The sequence below is a fragment of the Dreissena polymorpha genome, chromosome 3 (assembly GCF_020536995.1).
Source record: "Dreissena polymorpha isolate Duluth1 chromosome 3, UMN_Dpol_1.0, whole genome shotgun sequence".
NCBI lineage: Eukaryota > Metazoa > Mollusca > Bivalvia > Myida > Dreissenidae > Dreissena > Dreissena polymorpha.
Window position 1 is genome coordinate 15,665,827 of NC_068357.1, and position 20,594 is coordinate 15,686,420.

The 20,594-nt window shown below is 36.1% G+C and overlaps 1 protein-coding gene across 1 annotated transcript; it reads left to right on the forward strand.

Moving 5' to 3' along the window:
• Positions 1–147: 147 nt before the first annotated feature.
• On the forward strand, positions 148–19,392 carry LOC127873071 (tubulin epsilon and delta complex protein 1-like). The gene is made up of 8 exons (XM_052416654.1): positions 148–295; positions 8,610–8,709; positions 9,167–9,372; positions 10,902–11,048; positions 11,214–11,312; positions 12,752–12,838; positions 13,486–13,665; positions 17,571–19,392. Exons 1-8 carry the CDS (start codon positions 182–184, stop codon positions 17,928–17,930), a joined length of 1,293 nt encoding a protein of 430 aa, XP_052272614.1. The 5' UTR covers positions 148–181; the 3' UTR covers positions 17,931–19,392.
• The last annotated feature ends 1,202 nt before the right edge of the window (positions 19,393–20,594 follow it).

The window sequence follows — 20,594 nt, forward strand, 5'->3', positions numbered from 1 at the left end:
GCTGTATTGTTCTAGTTGATGTCAACCATACTGTTACCAATGTTGGAATAAAACAAAGATCTATAAATTGATAGGGCTTTGAAAAAAAGTAGCCCTGTCACTCTACGTCACAGTCTTTCTGGTTCATGTAGTTCTTTCGGTTCATTTTTTACTTTCGGCCCGGATTGTAACAATGTAAACAATGGCTCAAGTTAAAGAAACAATTAACATTTTAGTCAATATATTACAGCTAAATGGATTTTCTAAATGCAAACCAGAGTATTTTAGGCTTGCCAAATTCGACAACAATGAGACGGTAAAAATATTTTCAAATTTTAAGCTTAAGTTCAAAATTAGACAATTTTAGGGGAATTGCTAAATCACCGGATATTTGGTTTCGGATGACATACGAAGACTTGACAGTAATACAGATAATCGATAGACAATATTGTGTCTTAAAATTGTCATGATCATTTTTATGCCCCTGAAGGTGGTCATAAAGTGATTGCATTTCCGTCTTTCTGTCTGTCTGTCCGCCTTACCTTTGCGTTTAGGTTTCGAAAAATGCTCATAACTTCTATGTCGCTTCAGATGTAACTTTCATATTTGGTACAGTCAAGTTACCATTACCAGATCAGAACTGAGAAGTGTAATTAAGTTGTTCTAGTGAAAAGCAATAAATGTTTTGAGACTTCTTTTACAATAGTTTGCTTAAATCTTACCTTTGCTTACTGATTCAGCACATAGTCTTATTTTTAAACGCAGGAAAATGTATTTGTGATACCTTTTTTTCGCCGCAGAATTCATGCATTAACGGATCAGTTGTAGCCATAACGGATCACATGACTAAAACCACTCAGGGGGGCATCTAACACGCTATTTGATCTGTCGAAACATGAAATGTGTTGTTTAGTTAACAATGACCAAGTTACATTGCCAGTTATAAATTATATTCATTTTTGTGTTATTAATCGTTGTCTATATGTGATTTTGTATCCAGGGTTATTGTGTGAATTATCTGTTGAAAATCCTAAAAAGATCGAAAAGATATGGGCATCTTATAAACCATGTAAAAGTTAATTGTTTGAATCATATCTAATCATCGATATTGAACATGGAACATAAATAAAACATTAAGATTGAGATCATTTATTGTAAGAATCAATAGAATTTGCATATATTTTAATACGCATATATCACGCTTGATCCGTTATTGCCCTAATTTTTCATTTCATTTAAGGTGCTGCAAAATCTTAAACACAAATCAAAACTGAAATGGACTTTTGCAGGCAGACAGACTACTAAATGGCCTTTAAATTAATGCGTAAACTTGTTACTTTCCAACGGGGTTATAGCATGTGGCCACGAAAAATGTTCAACCTTGATTTGGAAACGAGACGGAAGTCAACAAAGTCGTATATACATGTCAGCAAAACATACCGAAATGTTTGACAAAGAGTAGCTCCGATTACGACTTAGTCATTGCGTTTTATAGAACAGGCTTTGAAGATGCCGTGTGCAAAATATCATCTAAAAATGTCAACTATTAAATGCGCTATTGGTAATGGTAACTTGACTGTATGCATGCGTATATGGACAAGGCTTTTCCATACGCACACAAATTTTGACCCCCTTGACCTTGAACTTAGGGTCCGCGTTAAGGTTTCAAAATCTGTATTTATGTTTCGAAAAAGCGTTTTTCGGGGGCATATGTCTTCCTATGGAGACAGCTCTTGTTCTATTGTTAAATTCACATGTTAAATAGTTTTGATGTACACAAAATAACTATTGTGATAAATTGAATAAATATTGGTGTTAATTTTTTCTGGGTAGCTTGGATACATGCTTTAAAATTGGTGATCCACCAGTTTCAGTTACCTTTTTAATTTGGTGTTTACTCGTTTATATGTGCTCTTATTAATGGTGGACAAACCAGTTATCGAACACCTTAGAAATTTTGTTATAATTCAATAACAAAAACATTTTGTTTTAACAAATGACTAACAGTTCAATAATTTAATAACTTAATATATGTTAAGTTTTCCAGCAAATATACTTCAAGAATTCATAACAATGATTACGTGATTATTGTCACCTCCAGCAGACAAAATAAAATTGCAACCAATGTAAACATGACCTATTACCGGACAGTTCATAAATACTACTCCAGTATATACAAAGTCACATGACAATCACGTGACCCGGACTCGGCGAAAAAGTCTGCATCTGCTGCAATCAAAATTGCAAACGGATCGGGAAATATGCTTTTTGGTGTGTAAATGCACGTTTTGATAAATGCATTCAAAAAGAAATAGCAAAAAACAAATAAACCTGTGTAAATAACAATAAATGCATTCCTTTAACCTGTTTTTGGCGCATTTGTTTCAAGCTAAGTAGGCAAGTAGGTCATGGACTTCATGTACGACCATTTGTTTATCGATGTGACGTCATGCGCACTTTTGCGCATGCGCTTGCAGAACCAAAACAAAACGTCCTATAATAGGTGCTGTTCGATAACAGTTACTTATACAATAGTTCTTTTTGCACTGAATGATCTTCATTATTAAGTTTATTCACGAGCTCAATTATTAAACATACTTAAAACAATTCAGTACTGAGAAATATTTTTATGTGTTTTTATCAATTACTTTTTCAACAATTTCCAGGATACACTGAACATTTTAAAAATGCTTACTGATTAGTGGTAGTAATAAATAATCCTTAATTTCATTAAAGTGTTGTTCTAGCATAATATAAGAAAAATGAAAAAATATAATCAATGCTTTAAGCATAATGTATATTCTAATAGTGCCTCTGTCATTAATTTTTTTTAAAAGTGCCTCTGTCATTAAATTTTTTCAGACATGGCAAATGAGTACAGTTAAGACCATTATAATTTACAGTCCAGACTGTCCCCCAAAGAGGAAAAATTTACAGGCCAGTTTTAAATTTTACTGGCATTAATTACTGTAAACGTATAGAAATCTGTCGGTATGAAATTTTGTGGTTTAATAACAACCAACTAGTTTGTTGACACGTAATTTCGTGGATTTCAAATTTTCGGGGAAGACTGACCGTCATAATAATTAAATAACTTGGCATAATCTTCTAATCTGTGTTTACAGCAAGACTTGAGGTTAATGTGCATGTTAGCATAAAAGTGTTGCCGATAATTGTCGATAAGAGCGATGAAGCGGCGCACTTGTGGGTCCCCGCTCACTAATTGCCTTCAATGTTGTTTTGACAATATTTGCAATTCTCAGAGCAATCTGTCCCCTAGTAGACAATTGAGTAATAAGGTCCCCAAAATACAAGTGTGAAAACCGTTTTGGCTCTTTTAACTTTAATTGGCACTAGTTGACATATGTTATAAATCTACAAACTTTTAATTTGATGACGTCATGTAAAGAGAACAATCGTTGATGTACAGTTTAAATACCCTGCTTGATTTAACACTTATTATTACCCAAACGCTTATCAAGAAAACAACATATTGTATTAACTAGCATATCTCAATCAAACATTGTCTCTTTCAAAATGGTTGAAAATGGGAACAGTACAGACACGTTCTCCTACTATAGCAGGATTGCTTGACCCTGCAAAGGCTCTGTCTACGACTGAAGCATTATTGACACAGGCTGCTAACGATTTAGTGGAAGAAATGGCCAATGGCCGTAAACGGAAGCGTGGGGAGTACAGTACCTACAGGGACGAAACCAGGACAAAAAATGCGTCTTAGTTCAAACATATATAATTTACGTCTAATGGGTGGAAAATAACAACAACATTTTCATTTCAGATATATTTTAATTAGTCAAGATATAGTGTAATGTGACCTACTGAAGTGAAGTAACTCACTCTGGATCAGCAGACGATTTATTTCATCCGAGATAGCCGATGTATCACGATTGTGAAGTAACTATCACAAATCAAAGCGCTGAAGGCACTGAATTTGTTCGCTATTGCGTCATCTTAGAAGCAACTCAGTTTTCAAATTATGTTATAGCTTTTTATATCGCAAGTTTGAAATGAACACAACCCATTCAAATTTAAAGAGTGTGGTCGAGATGTGTGTGACTGTTTATCCTCATATTTATGTTATATAGATAATTTAGACAAAATAACATCAATATGTCTTTTTTTTCACAATTGGTCGCTGCACTGGCAACCATCTTCAGAATTGTGGTTGCCTTGCTAAAGAATAACAAGCCTATAATCATGTACATGTTGTGATATGTGTATCTAATACTTTATCTATTTTCTTTAAATTATTGAGAAACAATTTTGCCCACATGACAGACTTTAAATGCAGCATTAAGCCCCGTTTTCCCTGAAAGCAGCCAATATGTACAGATTTCAATGATAAACTTACCAATGTCATCGCACAAGCTGTTATAAACACTAGACTGGCCAATATGTCCCACAAGCTCCTATTGTTTACATAATTACAGGCTGTCGTCTGCTGCAGTGTACCAGTTTAGTATAAACAGAAACGCATTTGTCGTCTGCTAAATTTGACTGGAGTTATCCACACAGGCAGTCAAATTTTACGGGTTACGGGCCCTACCGTAGCTAAGGCATTCTGATTTGCAAAATTGCGTCTGCATTATTTGTGAGCTGTGCTCACAAATAAAAACAAATAACTGACGACAAAAGAAAATGTCGGACATGACATTCCGAAATGACCGATTTCGGATTTAAAATGTATAAATAAACGTTGGTATTTAAATTTGTGGTTCAGCGGACCAACAAAATCCACGAAAATTCGTACCACACAAATTTAATGGTTTTACAGTATTGTGTGTTTTAATCAAGAGGGTGATATGGCATGGCAAAGTTAATTCAAAAGGGGCATTTTATGGCGCGGTTAAGTAAGTTTCTATTGGAATATATAATTTTTCTGTCTCTTAAACAATTCTCAATCATTTAAAAACACCTTTTAATTAATCCATACTAATTAAATGACATTAATTCAATAGTTATTTGTAATTTTTCACAGCGAATCATAAGAGTTAAGTATTATGTGACAACTTTATGCGCTATTTTGACTTTCAAAGTCATTCTCTAAATTTACCAATTTTCCATTGTAATAACAGTAGTGACAAATGTTGATGAAAATGATCTTATCATGTCCGTAAATATCAGGAACCGATAACTAAGAGGGTTTCAATCTTTTGTGTGTAAAATAAATTTTTATTATAAATGGTATACCACTCCCAGCACTCGGATATCATTTGTACTTGTAATAAATGAAATTTAACATGGAACTGTTAAATTTAATAGCAACAGAAATGGGTAATTCACAGAAGGTGTAAATTAAAAAATGTGCATTCTTTTTCTTCTAACTTTTAACCTGATGTGAGTGCTCTTTTTAATATATATATTTTCATAGAATAAACATTTTGTCAAACAAAATATTGTGTGTCAAGATGCACAGTGTATAGTCCTCGGGGTTACTGAAACTGGTTCCATTCGCAATTTATCATCAAAAGACAGGTATGTCAAATTGCATTCTTATTTTGTAGTGTGGTATTAAGTTTTGTTTAGATTTAACTTGGTAATTTTTTTTTAACTCACATGACCTGATTTGAACGTGTCCTAGATATTATCAAGATAAACCTTCTGACCAGGTTTCATCGAGATTGGATGTAAAATGAGAACGCTTACAAGAAAATTTTAAGAAATGATAGTTTTTGGACCCAAATGAACTGAATTCAAACACTGCCTAGATATTGTTGAGATAAACATTCAGACCAAGTTTCATTAAAATTGGATAAGAAATGATACCTCTATAGTGTTTACAAGGATTTTCTAAATTTGACCAGTTGACTTTGGACGCACATGACCCAGATTAATGAGATTTGTGCTCAGGTGAGCTAAAAAAGCTTGGCAAAATTTTCCATTTGAACAACTATGTCCACAAAATAAAAACTAGAAATGGCGCGGCAGAGGCTGAATGGTATCCCAACACCGCATGTTTGACCCAGGGGGCATCCCAGGGTTGGTAATGGGGCCTTGCATAGTTGAGATTGACCGTATTGTCATAAGAGACGTTCTGTATCAATTGGAAGTGAATCAGTGTAGAAATGAAGAAGTTAATGTAAAATAACATAAAACAAGAGATGTGTTTGTCAGAAACACAATGCCCCCTCCTGCGCCGCTTTGATTTATTAAAAAAAAAACATTTGGCAGATTCATTACTGTACCTCCCTTTAAAGCTTATTACTTCCCTTGGATTAGTTTTTTTTACCTTTGACCTTGAAGGATGACCTTGACCTTTCACCACTCAAAATGTGCAGCTCCATGAGATACACATGCATGCCAAATATCAAATTGCTATCTTCAGTACCGGTATTGAAAAAGTTATGGCCAATGCACCATACCAGGGCATAAAAATGAGTGAAAATCTATGACCCAGCCCCACCCCAACCCCCATAACTTTTGAACCAGGGGTCAGATCAAAATTCCAAATAATGCAGGGTCGCACATATGCTCATAGCTACCATGTGTGTAAGTTTCAAGGTTCTAGTGCTTATAGTGTAGGAGGAGATAGTGGCCAGGACGGATGGACGGACAGACAGACGGACGGCAGGGAGATAACCACAATATCCCCACGCTTTTCAAAAAGCGTGGGGATAATTAAAATAGCCCATTTTATATAATACATGTACTTTCAAAGAGTCTTAGGGTCACCAAAATCTGATTGTCAATGATATATTTAGCCAGTCTGGGCTTTCCACAGGCCATTGAATGGCACCTCGCTTGGGTGCTTGAAAATTTTAAGTTTAGGCAATTAGCAATTCTGGAAACATTGTGCAAAGTTTGCAAACGCCTTTGGTCTCATTTATCAATTTGTTGGCAGGCTAAACAGTTTCTGGATAGTTTTGGGGCAAATGAACAAGATCAATTCTGTTGGCAGTAACCTGACACTTGCATTTTATATATCCAGATACGCTTAAATATGCGTCTTTGTTTTATTGCCCAGTATACATGTAAAAGCACCAAACATGCATCGCACTGTGTATTATAAAACCAAAAATTAAAATAAGCATGTGTCATCTGTCAAAACCATGATTTTGTAGGTCAGTATTCATATTGAAGTAGCTTACACAGTTAAATTTAATAGATGATATTGGGAACGGAACTAATTGTTTGAAAATAATGCTCTTTATCTTCATAAGAATTGCTAGAATACAAATGAGAACCAAACAAACATACTCATGGCATAAAATAATTTTGACCATTTAAATACAAACAATGATGGTTTATTTAAAAACAAATACTCTCACTTTCTCCCTATTTAAAAAAAAACTACTTGTACATGTTACATGAAATCTAATTAAAATTCAGTTGTTGCTTGGTAATTGTTATAGAATATGAACCCACCATGATGCATGCACATGGCAGCAGGCGAATTCCAGATCTTGAGTGTAAATAATTTCTCCCAAATTGAAATCTAGTTCATCAAATCCTTAAAAAGTAACATTTGCCAAAATTAATTTCTGTAAATTCAGAAAATTGGCAAACATTTGCGTTAATTAAATTCTTCAGCACTTTTATTGTCCATATGTACCAAAATTTGCCTTTAAAATTTAAAAGTGGAACTAATGATTATCATGGATTATCAGGTAGTAAATACAGATGATAAACTCATAAGTATACGGTTGTACAGAAAATCGACGTTTTTACGGATGTATTGGGACTCAATCTAATTTGAATAATACCTATCTATGCAGGTAAGGGTTAAAACAAAGTCAAATTTAATAATGACTTTATAGCTGTTTTTTCGAGATTAACAACACACCTAATAGCATAATTAGACACGATAACAATTAAATAAACTTTGAGTGGGCGAACTTCTCCCTTACCCTAATGGCCCTAGGGCGTCTAAAAAAAAGCATGTGGAAACCTCTGCAAGTTTAAGGCATTGTCTTTAGCTCACCCTAACCTTCAAACTGACTTTCTTATTATTGTGGTTTTGCACTCTCTTCTGTTCATCTTCTGTCACTACTTTGATGATTACCAAACAAGAATGTTCATGTTCAGTAAGTTGTCCTGCCCCAAAGTGCTTCATTTCATTCTTGAAGCCATGGCAGCCTTGAGTATAACACAATTAAAAGGAAACAGCAAACCCTTGAAAAAAAACTAGATGGATTTTAAATAATATTAGAGCTACTTGAGTATATTATGTTCATTGGGTTACACCAATTGATGATCTTAAAATAATTTTTATTCATAAGAGAAACATGGAATCTCAATGTTAAGCATTTTTATCATTATTATTAGATGATTGAGGCTCATAGTGTCTCCTGGTCTGAATCCATTCAGTAAACCTTGTAATGATAACCATTAACTATTCCCTTTGTTAACCTTTTCCAGATAACTTCAAGTCAGTTTGATTTCTTTAAAAGCTAACAAATGGCCGCTAGATGACAGGTATGTTTTCCTTACATAGCTTAGCCTACACATTTTTATCTGAAAGCACTTGCATGAATTGGAAATCCTTGGATACAATTCACCATATCTAACTCAGGTGAGCGAACTAGAGCCATCTTGGCTGTCATGCTTGTCACCATTTACTTAATACTAATTAAATAATACTAATTTGTTTCACAATCATTCTGTTGCAGGTAGAGCAATTTTGGAACATGCTATTTGAAATGACCCTATTTCTACAATATGGACAGTCATCGACCTCCCCGTATTATACACTTAGAGAGTGTAGTAAAGGTATGATTATATTAGTCGTGTTCTGAGAAAACTAGGCATAATGCATGTGCGTAAAGTTTTGTCCCAGATTAGCCTGTGCAGTCCGCACAGGCTTATCAGGGACAACACTTTCCGCTTTAATGGTATTTTTCGTTTAATGGAAGTCTCTTCTACAAGAAAATCCAGTTAAGGCAGAAAGTGTCATCCCTGATTAGCCTGTGCAGCCTGCACAGGTTAATCTGGGATGACACTTTACGCACATACATTAAGCCCTTTTTTCTCAGAACGCGTCTCATATTTTATACTGGTAATCTACAATATGTACCGGTGCTGAAAAATAGTATTTTCTTTCTGTTGCATATAGATTGTGTATTTCCATGAATTAAAAAAGCATATGCATTATAAAATATATAGATATGTATTTATTAAAATAAAAATATTTTACTGTATGTTATGTATTGGTATAAACAATTTTCAGATGTAAAAGTAAGATTAACAAAAAGGTCCCTGCAGGATATGGGATACCTGTCACCCCAATTTTCTAGTCTTCCAGCTGATATGACCTGTGGAAGTCGAGAACTGTTGTTGGCATTTGCTTGGGTCTTGACTACACAAAGGGTCATGGATCACATCATGGAATTTTCTGTGTCACCCCTGGAGAAATGTTTCCCATCATCAACAGGGGTATGACAGTGTCTTTTTTTTAAGGGGCCTTTTCACGTTTTGGTAAATTGACAAATTAAAAAAAATGTTTCAGATTCGCAAATTTTCGTTGTAGTAATGATATTTCTGAGGAAACAGTAATACTGAACATTGACCATGCTCTAAAATATCCATTATAATTATGCATCTTTTGACGATTTAAAAACCTGAAAATTATAAAGTGTTGCAACGCAAAACGATTGATAATTTGTAGTTCTGTTGTTGCAGTTATATTTTGTAATACTACGAGGATTGCTAAAAATACATCAATCATTGCATCAGCATGGATGGCCGAGTGGTCTAAGCAATACACTTTTACTTCAGGGTTTAGTGGTTCGAGCCCAGTTGAGGGTTACTTTTTTTCTTTCTTTTTTTTTTTTTTTAATGGAGCTTTTTAGATCCAATTTTTACATTTATCAATATAAAGCATTGAATGAAAAACTTCAATACATGCCAAAGTCTGCGAAAAGGCCCGAAAAGGCCCCTTGAAGTGTTTTTTTGTGTGCGTGTGTGTTGGCATTTGTTTGGAAGCTGCCTACTAAACCATAAGAGCCTCACTCAGAAAAATGGGGCTCAATGGATGTGTGAAAAGTGTTGTCCCAGATTAGCCTGTGAGGCTGCACAGGCTAAACAAGACAACACTTTCTGCCTAAACTGGATTTTTTACTTATGTGAAACTCCCTTTTAACAACTTATACCATTAAAGTGTTAAGTGTCATCCTTGATTAACCTACGCAGACTGCACAGCCTAATCTGGGACAACACTATGGGCATATGCATTAAAACCCATTTTCCTAGAGCAAGGCTGATTCGTTTGGACGCTGCAAATTAAACTATAATTATTACTTTTGCATTCATATCAAACCGATCAGTCTGAAACTGTTATATCATAAAAAACTAAGACAAGTATTTAACAGTTTTAGTTCTTGTTGTCACATGATTAACATATCAAAGTCAGTACAAAATTTCAAGCAATAAAACCACTCAGTAATAAAACAGTGGCGGGATGTAGACTTTTTTGGTCATATTAACTGTAAATTGAAAATAGATTCCTACAGTTTTTATAAAGAGTATTTATATGTTTTATGCAATTTTAGTATTAAATAGGTGGCATATTAATATGCATTAAACAAGAGATTGTACCATTTCTTCTGCTTTACATAATGTGGTGAAATATATTTATATATGCACCTGGGTCTGCGAATATGGGGCTTTATGCATAGGCGTCACTGGCTAATCAAGCACACTGCTATAAATGTATTTTCCATTTAAAGGAAGACAGTTTCTAGCAAAAATCCAGATAAGGCATAGCGTCTTTCCAGATTAGCTTATGCAAACTGCACAGGCTAATCTGGGACAACGCTTTGCGCACATGCATTAAGCCCTGTTTTGACAGAGCTTGGCTGAAGCAAATTTGCTATTGATGATGAAAAATAGTTTTTTGCCTAGGATATTTTACTTCTCTTATACTTCATTTTTTTTAATAAAGCAGGCTATTTTTATATCCCCAGGCACAGAAATCCAGAGACAGAAGAATGCCGGATCATTTGTCTGTGTGCAAGAGGCTTCAGAGACATCAGCTTCTGAATGGCAAACTGCACTTGACACTCAAACACATGTTTGCCCTGCATAGAGAGAGCTGTAGGCTTCAACACAAGGTATGCCAACCTGTAAAATCCACCCCCAATGTCTGACTAGCGAATGCTTGAGTCTGACTAGAAAATATGTCCATTTGATGCTGGGTGTGGTTCTATTTGATGTGTGTGAGCACACTGGGTCTATGATGTCAGATCCAATGTGAACTCACACGGTTACTATTTCAGGTGCATACATGTACAGAGGGCGTGTCTGTTACCCCTGTCCTGCCCCACCTGAGACCAGGGGAAGTGTACCTGCTTCAACACCCCCAACATCTTAATACAGCAAGTACTCAGTGTTAATGGTCAACATTGGCCTGGGCCCATGTTTGCATCAGTCCTGTATGGGATAACTTGAATGAATGGCCTACATTGGCCTGGGCCCATGTTTGCATCAGTCCTGTATGGGATAACTTGAATGAATGGCCTACATTGGCCTGGGCCCATGTTTGCATCAGTCCTGTATGGGATAACTTGAATGAATGGCCTACATTGGCCTGGGCCCATGTTTGCATCAGTCCTGTATGGGATAACTTGAATGAATGGCCTACATTGGCCTGGGCCCATGTTTGCATCAGTCCTGTATGGGATAACTTGAATGAATGGCCTACATTTGCCTGGGCCCATGTTTGCATCAGTCCTGTATGGGATAACTTGAATGAATGGCCTACATTGGCCTGGGCCCATGTTTGCATCAGTCCTGTATGGGATAACTTGAATGAATGGCCTACATTGGCCTGGACCCATGTTTGCATCAGTCCTGTATGGGATAACTTGAATGAATGGCCTAAATTGGCCTGGGTCCATGTTTGCATCAGTCCTGTATGGGATAACTTGAATGAATGGCCTACATTGGCCTGGGCCCATGTTTGCATCAGTCCTGTATGGGATAACTTGAATGAATGGCCTACATTGGCCTGGGCCCATGTTTGCATCAGTCATGTATGGGATAACTTGAATGAATGGCCTACATTGGCCTGGGCCCATGTTTGCATCAGTCCTGTATGGGATAACTTGAATGAATGGTCTACATTGGCCTGGGCCCATGTTTGCATCAGTCCTGTATGGGATAACTTGAATGAATGGCCTACATTGGCCTGGGCCCATGTTTGCATCAGTCCTGTATGGGATAACTTGAATGAATGGCCTACATTGGCCTGGGCCTTTGTGTTCATAAAGCCTTAAAAGAATAACTTAAGTTAATTAAATTGATCATCAATTAGTTAAGAACACATTTCAAATTAAAATAAAACAGATAACAGATTTGTTTAAGACTTATAAAATACAATGTAGTATGTTTTGATGATTTATTGGAAAAGTGTATATATTCCTCACAAACTATGATGGGGGAAATAAGGTAAAAATGTATGAGTGGTTCACTGGGAAAATGGGGTTTAAGGGTGGTGCATAAAATATCATCCCAGATTAGCCTGTGCAGTCTGCACAGGCTGATCAGGGACAACGCTTAATGCTTTTATGGTATTGTTTCCTTTAAAAAAAGGCATTTTAATGAAAATCCAGTTTAGGAGGAAAGTGTCGTCCCTGATTAGCCTGTGCTGACTGTACATGCAAATCTGGACAAAACTTAACAAAAATGCATAAAGCACAGTTTAGCCAGAGTAAGGCTCAGATGTTTAAAGAATCACTAGTATGCATATTAAACAGGTATTTCTTTCATCAATGTCAGTTTATGTCATCTTCAATTGTTATTTATATGTTTGTAGATGCTCGAAGCTTTTGAAAAAGAGATCAAAATGTTGAACTGTGTGATATTGTGGCAAGAACATGAACATAATTTCTGGAAATGGATGGTAAGGAATTATGGTAAAGACTTTAACCTTGTTTTGTAAATGTTCTCATTATTAAATGTGTATAACTAATTTTATTCATTTAAGATCATGACTTTTTGTCATGTTTTGATCATGTGCTATACAATTTCTCAATTTGTACATGCTTTCAAGAATATTAAAAATAGTTACTCAGTCTTTCACTGACTGAGATACTATGCATGTGCAATAAAAATCAGAGACTTTTTCACCTAGTTATTATTATAATAATTACTAGGGGAATGCAATGTTAAATAGAAAAATAAAGCAATTTCATGGAATTTATATCCCCGCCAAATAGAGATATATCCCTGAAAACTTTTGTGACAGACAGACGGACCTAAAACAACAATTCTTTATCCTTCCGCCTTTGGCGGGGGATAAATAGAGCCATACCCTGTGAAAACTGGTTTAATGCAAGTGCGTAAAGTGACGCTCCAGATCAGGGACAACACTTTCCGTGTAAAATGGGTTTTCACTAAGAAGAGGCTTCCTTTTAATGAAAAGTACCATAACGCAGAAAGGGTTGTCTCTGATTACACTGTATGCACATGTCACTGACTATACTTTATGCACAAGCATGCATCACCATTTATCCACGATGGGGTTATTCAATAGTTGTTTCCATTTAGGAGAGTGTGTTAGCGCTGAAGTTGCAAGAGCAGGCCCAGGCCAGTAGGGCCTCTCTAGTTCACTACAACATCAGCTGTTCGGACCTTCCAAATCTAGCTCAGACGAGGCGTCAGTTAGAGACTTGTATCCTGCAGCTGGAACCAGTTATCTCTCACCTGGAAGACCTCTGGTTTAGTAAGGTACTTGCAATAGTGACAGGTACACCGCAGCAGTGCCTTCCCCAGGAATTTTTTCAGGCGCCCCGGGGCCGATCGGGGGTGGGTTCGGGGTGTCCCCTCCCGAGGTTTTTTTTTTTTATTTAACGTGTCAATTCACGTTCTGTGGTGCGTTATAACTCAAAGAAAAACAGCGTCAAAAGACGTCATTTGGTGCGCTATGACTCTTCAAAAAAATCTCCCAGTCATTTAAAAATATATTTTTCTATATTGTTTAATTGTTTTAAAACTTCCGCACAGATAGTAAAATCCCGACTCGAACGATTCCCCAATACATCCGTTTCAACCCGACTCTATTACTGTATACTTACTATTTTTCAAGTTTCTATTTATTACCCGATAATCCCGTTTATTCCGTTTTTATCAATCTCTTTCTGGTAAATATTCACGATAAAAGCTTTCAGTTATTTCTTTAACACAAACCTTGCCATTTTTTAAGTGACTATTTATAGATGATTTGATGAAATATTGCCTCTGAATATGCGTCAATCCCCTGACCTGTTGTGGGCTTGTTAAAACGCTCAATACACGCCATTTGTATGCAATAGACGCGACGTTGTACATGCTGCATAATTTTCGCGCTCTTTTTAATTGAGAAAAAGATTCGACACAAAATAAATTTGCACTGCTAATTTGAAGCAAAAATATTTAACCTTGCGGTAACATTTACATTCGGAAGTGTGTTTCGGATTAAAAATGCGTTAACATCGACTTACGGGAATGGGTTTCGGATTACAAATCTAATCAGTCCCATTTGAGATTTCAACAAATATTAACCGTTGCGTTATAAATTCAACGATAATTTGTTTAAACACTTTACGAGTCGAATAAATGTTTTGACGGAATTATGCATGAAATTCACGTTGTCCACGAGGATAACGGCCGGTTGCCATCATCAGTCTTCTAACTATCGATTATTGGACGAAACATTTGCAAGTGTGCGTAATTAATTCAACGAAAATTTGTTAAAGCGCATTACGTGTCGAATAAATGTCAGAAAAACGAGGTGAATCAGTTCTATAAATGGACATGTTGAAATATACATGTACTGGAATTAAATAAATCGTTATCACATAATTGTAACCGGGAGTCATTTGCACAACTTACTCGCTATAATAATTAATTGTTTACCACTTGCAATTAATTTCTCGTATTAATTATGAGTCATAGGTAACACTTGTTTACAGTAAAAAGGTGTGATGATGATGCCCGAAACCGTCTTTAATGTTCTGTACTGTACTAATTACCGGTTTTATATTACTCAAATGGTACAACTTCTTGCTAATCAAGCTGCGATAAACTCTTACTTCATGCCCGACGTCAATCAAAAATAATGGTCGATAGTTAACCCCGCCCTCATAAGCATTCGCGTAACCGATTGGACGATGAACTTCATAGTTTGACGACTGGAAAGTTACCAGATACATCATTGTCAGCATTTAAATGACCGTGTAATGTGGCTAAAATAATCGATACGCGCGTCATGCTATTCTCTTATCAGTGGATTATCCATTACCCCATGTGGTGTTTATGGCGATTACTTGTGAAAGTAGGTACCGAGTGCTCTTTTAAAACAGGGAATATTGATACACTGATAGGGAAACCTTGATTTTTTTGGACAATCTACACTTTCTTTTACTGAAGAATACACTGATCGGAAAATTTCAGGCGCCCCGGGGACTCTGATTTCGAAATTCAAGCGCCCCGGCAAGGGGCGCTTAAATGGCCTGGGGAAGACCCTGGTACACCGGCTAGGTGTTACATGACTTGACACAACCTGTTAAGGACTCTTGTCACTTATTAATGGTTATCCTCCTGTAATATCCAGTCACTTAAAGCTGTTTTCCCTGTTGTTAAATGGACCCATAAAGAACAAATAACATGCCGTTGCATTCTGTTCTTAACAGAAACCCTACCCAATCATTTGAAGCCGTTTTTACAGTTTTTAGAAGCAACCATAAAAGACTCATTAAAATAATGTTTCTATCTGTGATTTACTGAAACGACAAAGAATTATTTTAAGCTTTTTAACCAGTGTTTGATGGTGGGACATGTGCAAGACCAGCCACATAATGCTACATTGTGTCTTTTGAGGGAAACTATATTAGCCTGTTCTGGGAAAACTGGTCTTAGTTCATGTGAAACAAGCAAATTCATTGAATTGATATCCCCCGCCATATAAATTTTGTTTATGGATGGGTGTAGACCTATGACCTCAATGTGTGACCTTGACCTTAGCCACTAGGAGTATGGGTGTTGAATGTAAAGCAACCCCAGATGATAGAGAACAACTATAGCAAGTTCATGGCATAGTAAAGGAATGACTAAATAATGAATAATTGATCAAACTTGTGACCTTTGACCTCAATATGTGACCTTGACCTTAGCCCCTTGGATTATGGATGTTGAATGTAAAGCACCCTAGATGATTGAGAACAACTATGGCAAGTTTCATGGCTCAGGCTCATGTGTTAATGGAGATAAAGCTGTAAGCTTATATTAAAAAGCATTTTCTCAAGATACAAAGGGCCATAACTCCGTTATTTATAGATGGTGTACAATGCCATTTGGCGTGCATCATGCTGTTAGCCATATATATACGCATACCAAGTTTCAGTGAAATCTGCCAAAGCTTTTCCAAGATATGGCTCCGGACGGACAGAAGGACGGATGGAAAGACGGACGGACGGACAACACCAAAACAATATCCCTCCGCCTATGGCGGGGGAAAAAAAGTATTGTCCCAGATTTAGCCTGTGCAGTCTAATCAGGGATGACACTTTCCATCTAAATTGGATTTACATTAAGCAGAAACATCTTTAAAAAAAAAAAAAATCATAAGTGCAGTTTCATCCCTGATTAGCCTGTGCAGTCCACCCATCTGGGCTGATATTTTAAGCACATGCGTTAAGTCCAGATTTTCCAGAACAAGACTAAAATGTAAATATATGAGCTGTGCTCTGTAAAAAAGGGGTTTAATGCATTTGGTGAAGTGTCATCCCAGATTAGCCTTTGCAGTCCGCACAGGCTGATCAGGGACAAAACTTTCCGCCCCAAACTAGATTTTTGCTAAGAAGAGACTTTCTTTTAACAGAAAATATAATAAAAGCGGAAAGTGTTGTCCCTGCGCGGACTGCACAGGCTTATCTGGGACAACACTTTACGCACATGCATTATGCCCAGTTTTCTCAGAATGCGACTCATATATTGACAGGTTTTTATCTTTTTGATGCAACCTGTAAAGTACCCACTACTTTAATACTTCTTTCTTAATCTCCTGGGGGGCCCCTTCTTTGAACTACCTATGTTCAAAAATAATATGGAAGTTCAAAACATAAATTTAGTTGCGTTTCTATAAAATTAGTTAAGTTACGAATTGTACCAGAAACAGCCCCCTGGACCTGTTAAGTACCTTGTCTTTTATTGCTGCCCTCCCACTTTTGAGTCACTTAAGAACTTTGTTCAGTTTTTATGACCAATGACCAACCATTGCCTTATTATGTAGTTCTAATGGTGTTTGCAGTGCATTATTTTATAGTGTTCACCATTATTACATGTTTTTTATATTTATTTTGTCAGTTTAACATAAATTTCAACATACAAAACAGTATTTCTTACAAATTTGCAGCCAGTATTTGCTATGAGACATCCATTCATTTTTCAAAATTAACTTCAAGTCTTTGTTCAATTAATTTCAGTATATAATCATTATTTTAGGAATGAAATGCGGGGGAATATGAAAATATATGTTGTTAAACCGTTTTATGCAGTCAAAATTCTAAATTATACTGGTCAATTATAGTAATTGCCATAATTTACATATCCCAGATGGAGATTAAAACCACTTAAAAGCAATATTTTGTTTCCAGCAAAAAGAAATGCACATGTCAGATGCTGAAAGGCTGGCATACACTGTGAACGTTGAGCTGAACGCTCGGCAACAGGCGATAGGCACCTCGCCTGCATCCATCCACCACCAGCTGACAGGCCGTCCAGTATTCGTACATGCTAAACCAGAGCCTAAGCAGGTCAACAGGGTGTTTATACCAGAGTTACAGAAAACTGAAAGTGTCGGAGAATTTGTGAACATTGAAACAGAAATTGCTAAAATTCAATCAGAGATTAATGTGCTAGAACTTGTGATTGAATCAAAAGAAAGGTTTTATAAACAGAAACTAGACTCTCTAGCGGCCAGAGTTCCTAATTCTATATGCATCCAACCAATATAATTTTGAAATACAGTCAATCTTGTATTAAGAGACCACTCAAGGGAGTAATCAAAAGTGGTCTCTTAATAAAACGGTCTTTGAATACAAAAGGCCATTCTGGAAGAATGCTTACCCTCAATTTTAATCTATATGAAGGATTATCTCTTTTATCCACAATAATTTTAACTTTTATAATAAAATGAATATAAACACAATACATAAACAATATTTTGCTTATAATGTGTTTTATTTTTCACTTATTATAAATTATCATTTATTATAAATCAATTGTGTGTACATATTTATTTGCAAAAACAACATAGACAAGGAAATATTTTTCCTAAGAACAAAGAATTTTGCTAAAAATGTGTAACAGTCTACATATACATGTGTACAGCTAAAACTAGAAATAAATGTCAGAAGCCAAAAGCTATGATATATTATCACATGTATTTCTCTTTCCGTTTCTATATTGCGCGTTTTTTTTCACCTGACACATTATTTTCCACGTCTTCAAGCACCTCGGCTTTACGCTTAAGAATGTTCTGAATTTGGGTTTTTCCGACTCCAATCTCGTCTGCGATTTTACGTGCACTTATACTCTTTGACAATTACAAAACCCGAATTTTCTCGTTCAACGTTAACACTTTTTGTTTTGACATTTTAATTTCTGCATGTACGCTTAAGGAAATCTAACTCGATTATGATACATAATGAGCTGAAAAAATTAAAACACGTCAATTGAAAACAAACAATCAGACCTGGTTGGAAAATTTATTAAGTAAATAACAATGTAATTGGCTTACAAATATCTACTAATTAGCATTATTACAAATTGGTAATGTACGGATTTCGACAGATGTTGCCGATTAATAGTTTATTTTCCGCACTTCTCAGGAAATGTTTGTCGCGTACAGTGCATTGTTTCTGCACCTGTTATATATACTCGAGAAAAATCGGCATTGTCTCTTAACGATCCACATAGTAAAATAATTTAAGCTGTAGACTGTGCGCAATACGTTCCCCTATTATTCAACTCAATAAATTAATACGCAGTCTACAACAATACCGGTCAGAACCGGTCAACGAGACAAAGCATAATCATAATGGTTGTGAAAACAAAGCAGAGGTGTAACAGTACATCTTATCGGCTTAGATAAACAATTAACACGGATTTGTCCCTGAAAGATCGATAGATTAACCACTTTTACCTCCTAGTGGTCGCTTAATACAAGATTCGGACATCAAAATACACACAAATCAGCGGTCGCTGGTCGCGTAAGACAAAAGTCGCTTAATACAATATCATTATATAGCGAAAAAGCTCCGTGGGATTTCAAAATGGTCGCATAAGACAAAGGTCGCTTAATACAAGTGGTCGCATCCACAAGATTGACTGTATATTGTTAAAGTATTGCTTTGTCATTGTTATCAATTGAGTCGCGTTCTGAGAAAACTGGGCATAATGCATGTGCGTAAATTGTCGTCCCAGATTAGCCTGTGCAGTCCGCACAGGCTAATCAGGGATGACACTTTCCGCTTTTATGACATGTTTTGTTTAAATGAAGTCTCTAAGCAAAAATCCAATTTAGGCGGAAAGTGTTGTCCCTGATTAGCCTGTGCGGACTGCACAGGCTAATCTGGGACAACACTTAAAATTATGCACATGCATTATGACCGGCTTTCTCAGAATGAGACTCAATTTATTGGCTTCAAGTTATTAGTTGCATACCAGTTGAACTGGAGGGGAATATATGTTTACCATGGTCTAAATGTCAATCCCTCGATAACTAAAAAAGCTTGGTTGAGGAAACTTGATATTTGAATACAGAGCCATATGGGGAACATGCACATTATTGAAGTTTTATATAAGACAAGCATTATGGTTTGTATGGTTTCAGAAATACATGTAATTTAAAACTGAAATCTTGATCCTGTGATAACTCAAGAAGTACTTGGTTGATGACACTCAGTATTTGGAAAGAGAGGGCCTATAGGGAATATGCATATTCTATCAAGTTTTTTTTGTCAGACAAAAATTGTCACTGCTATGGTTTCAGAAATAAATGACAACTAAAATCAGGACCCTTCAAAAAAAGTATTTAAGTTTGATTTATTTTAAAAGGTGACCTACAACTACATTAACCCTTACCCTTTCAGAAATAAAGACAAATAAAGATCTCCGTGGGGTTATGGATATGGTGTCCGCCTAGCGATCAGGATGTCACGGGTTCGATCCCCACTTGGGGAGCGATCTCTAGATCTTCCCCAAAGACACCAAGTACTGGTTATAGGCTCAGGAAACGGACTCAAGAGCGTTTATATAAGCCTGAGGCTTTCGATGCAATCAAGCTAAAATAAATAGGTTTAAACTAAAAACAAAATGGCTAGGTGCAAACCGCATAAAACCAGAACAGCCTGCGAGTAACTCGCAGTCTGTTCACGTTTTATGCTGTTTGCTGCTCATCAGTATCTAAGGGTTGGAATTAAAGCCTTTAAATCTTCAAAACTAGTAAGAAAGGACTTGTATTTAACTTTCTTAGGGACTACACATGCGTCAAAATACGTATCCAAGTGGTAAAGGGTTAATCTGGGAGGGGGCCTATGTTTTGACTGTGACACATCTCTTGTTTGTAATGTCATAGTAAAGAATCTTTGCCCCATTTAGGTGGGCATCATTAATAA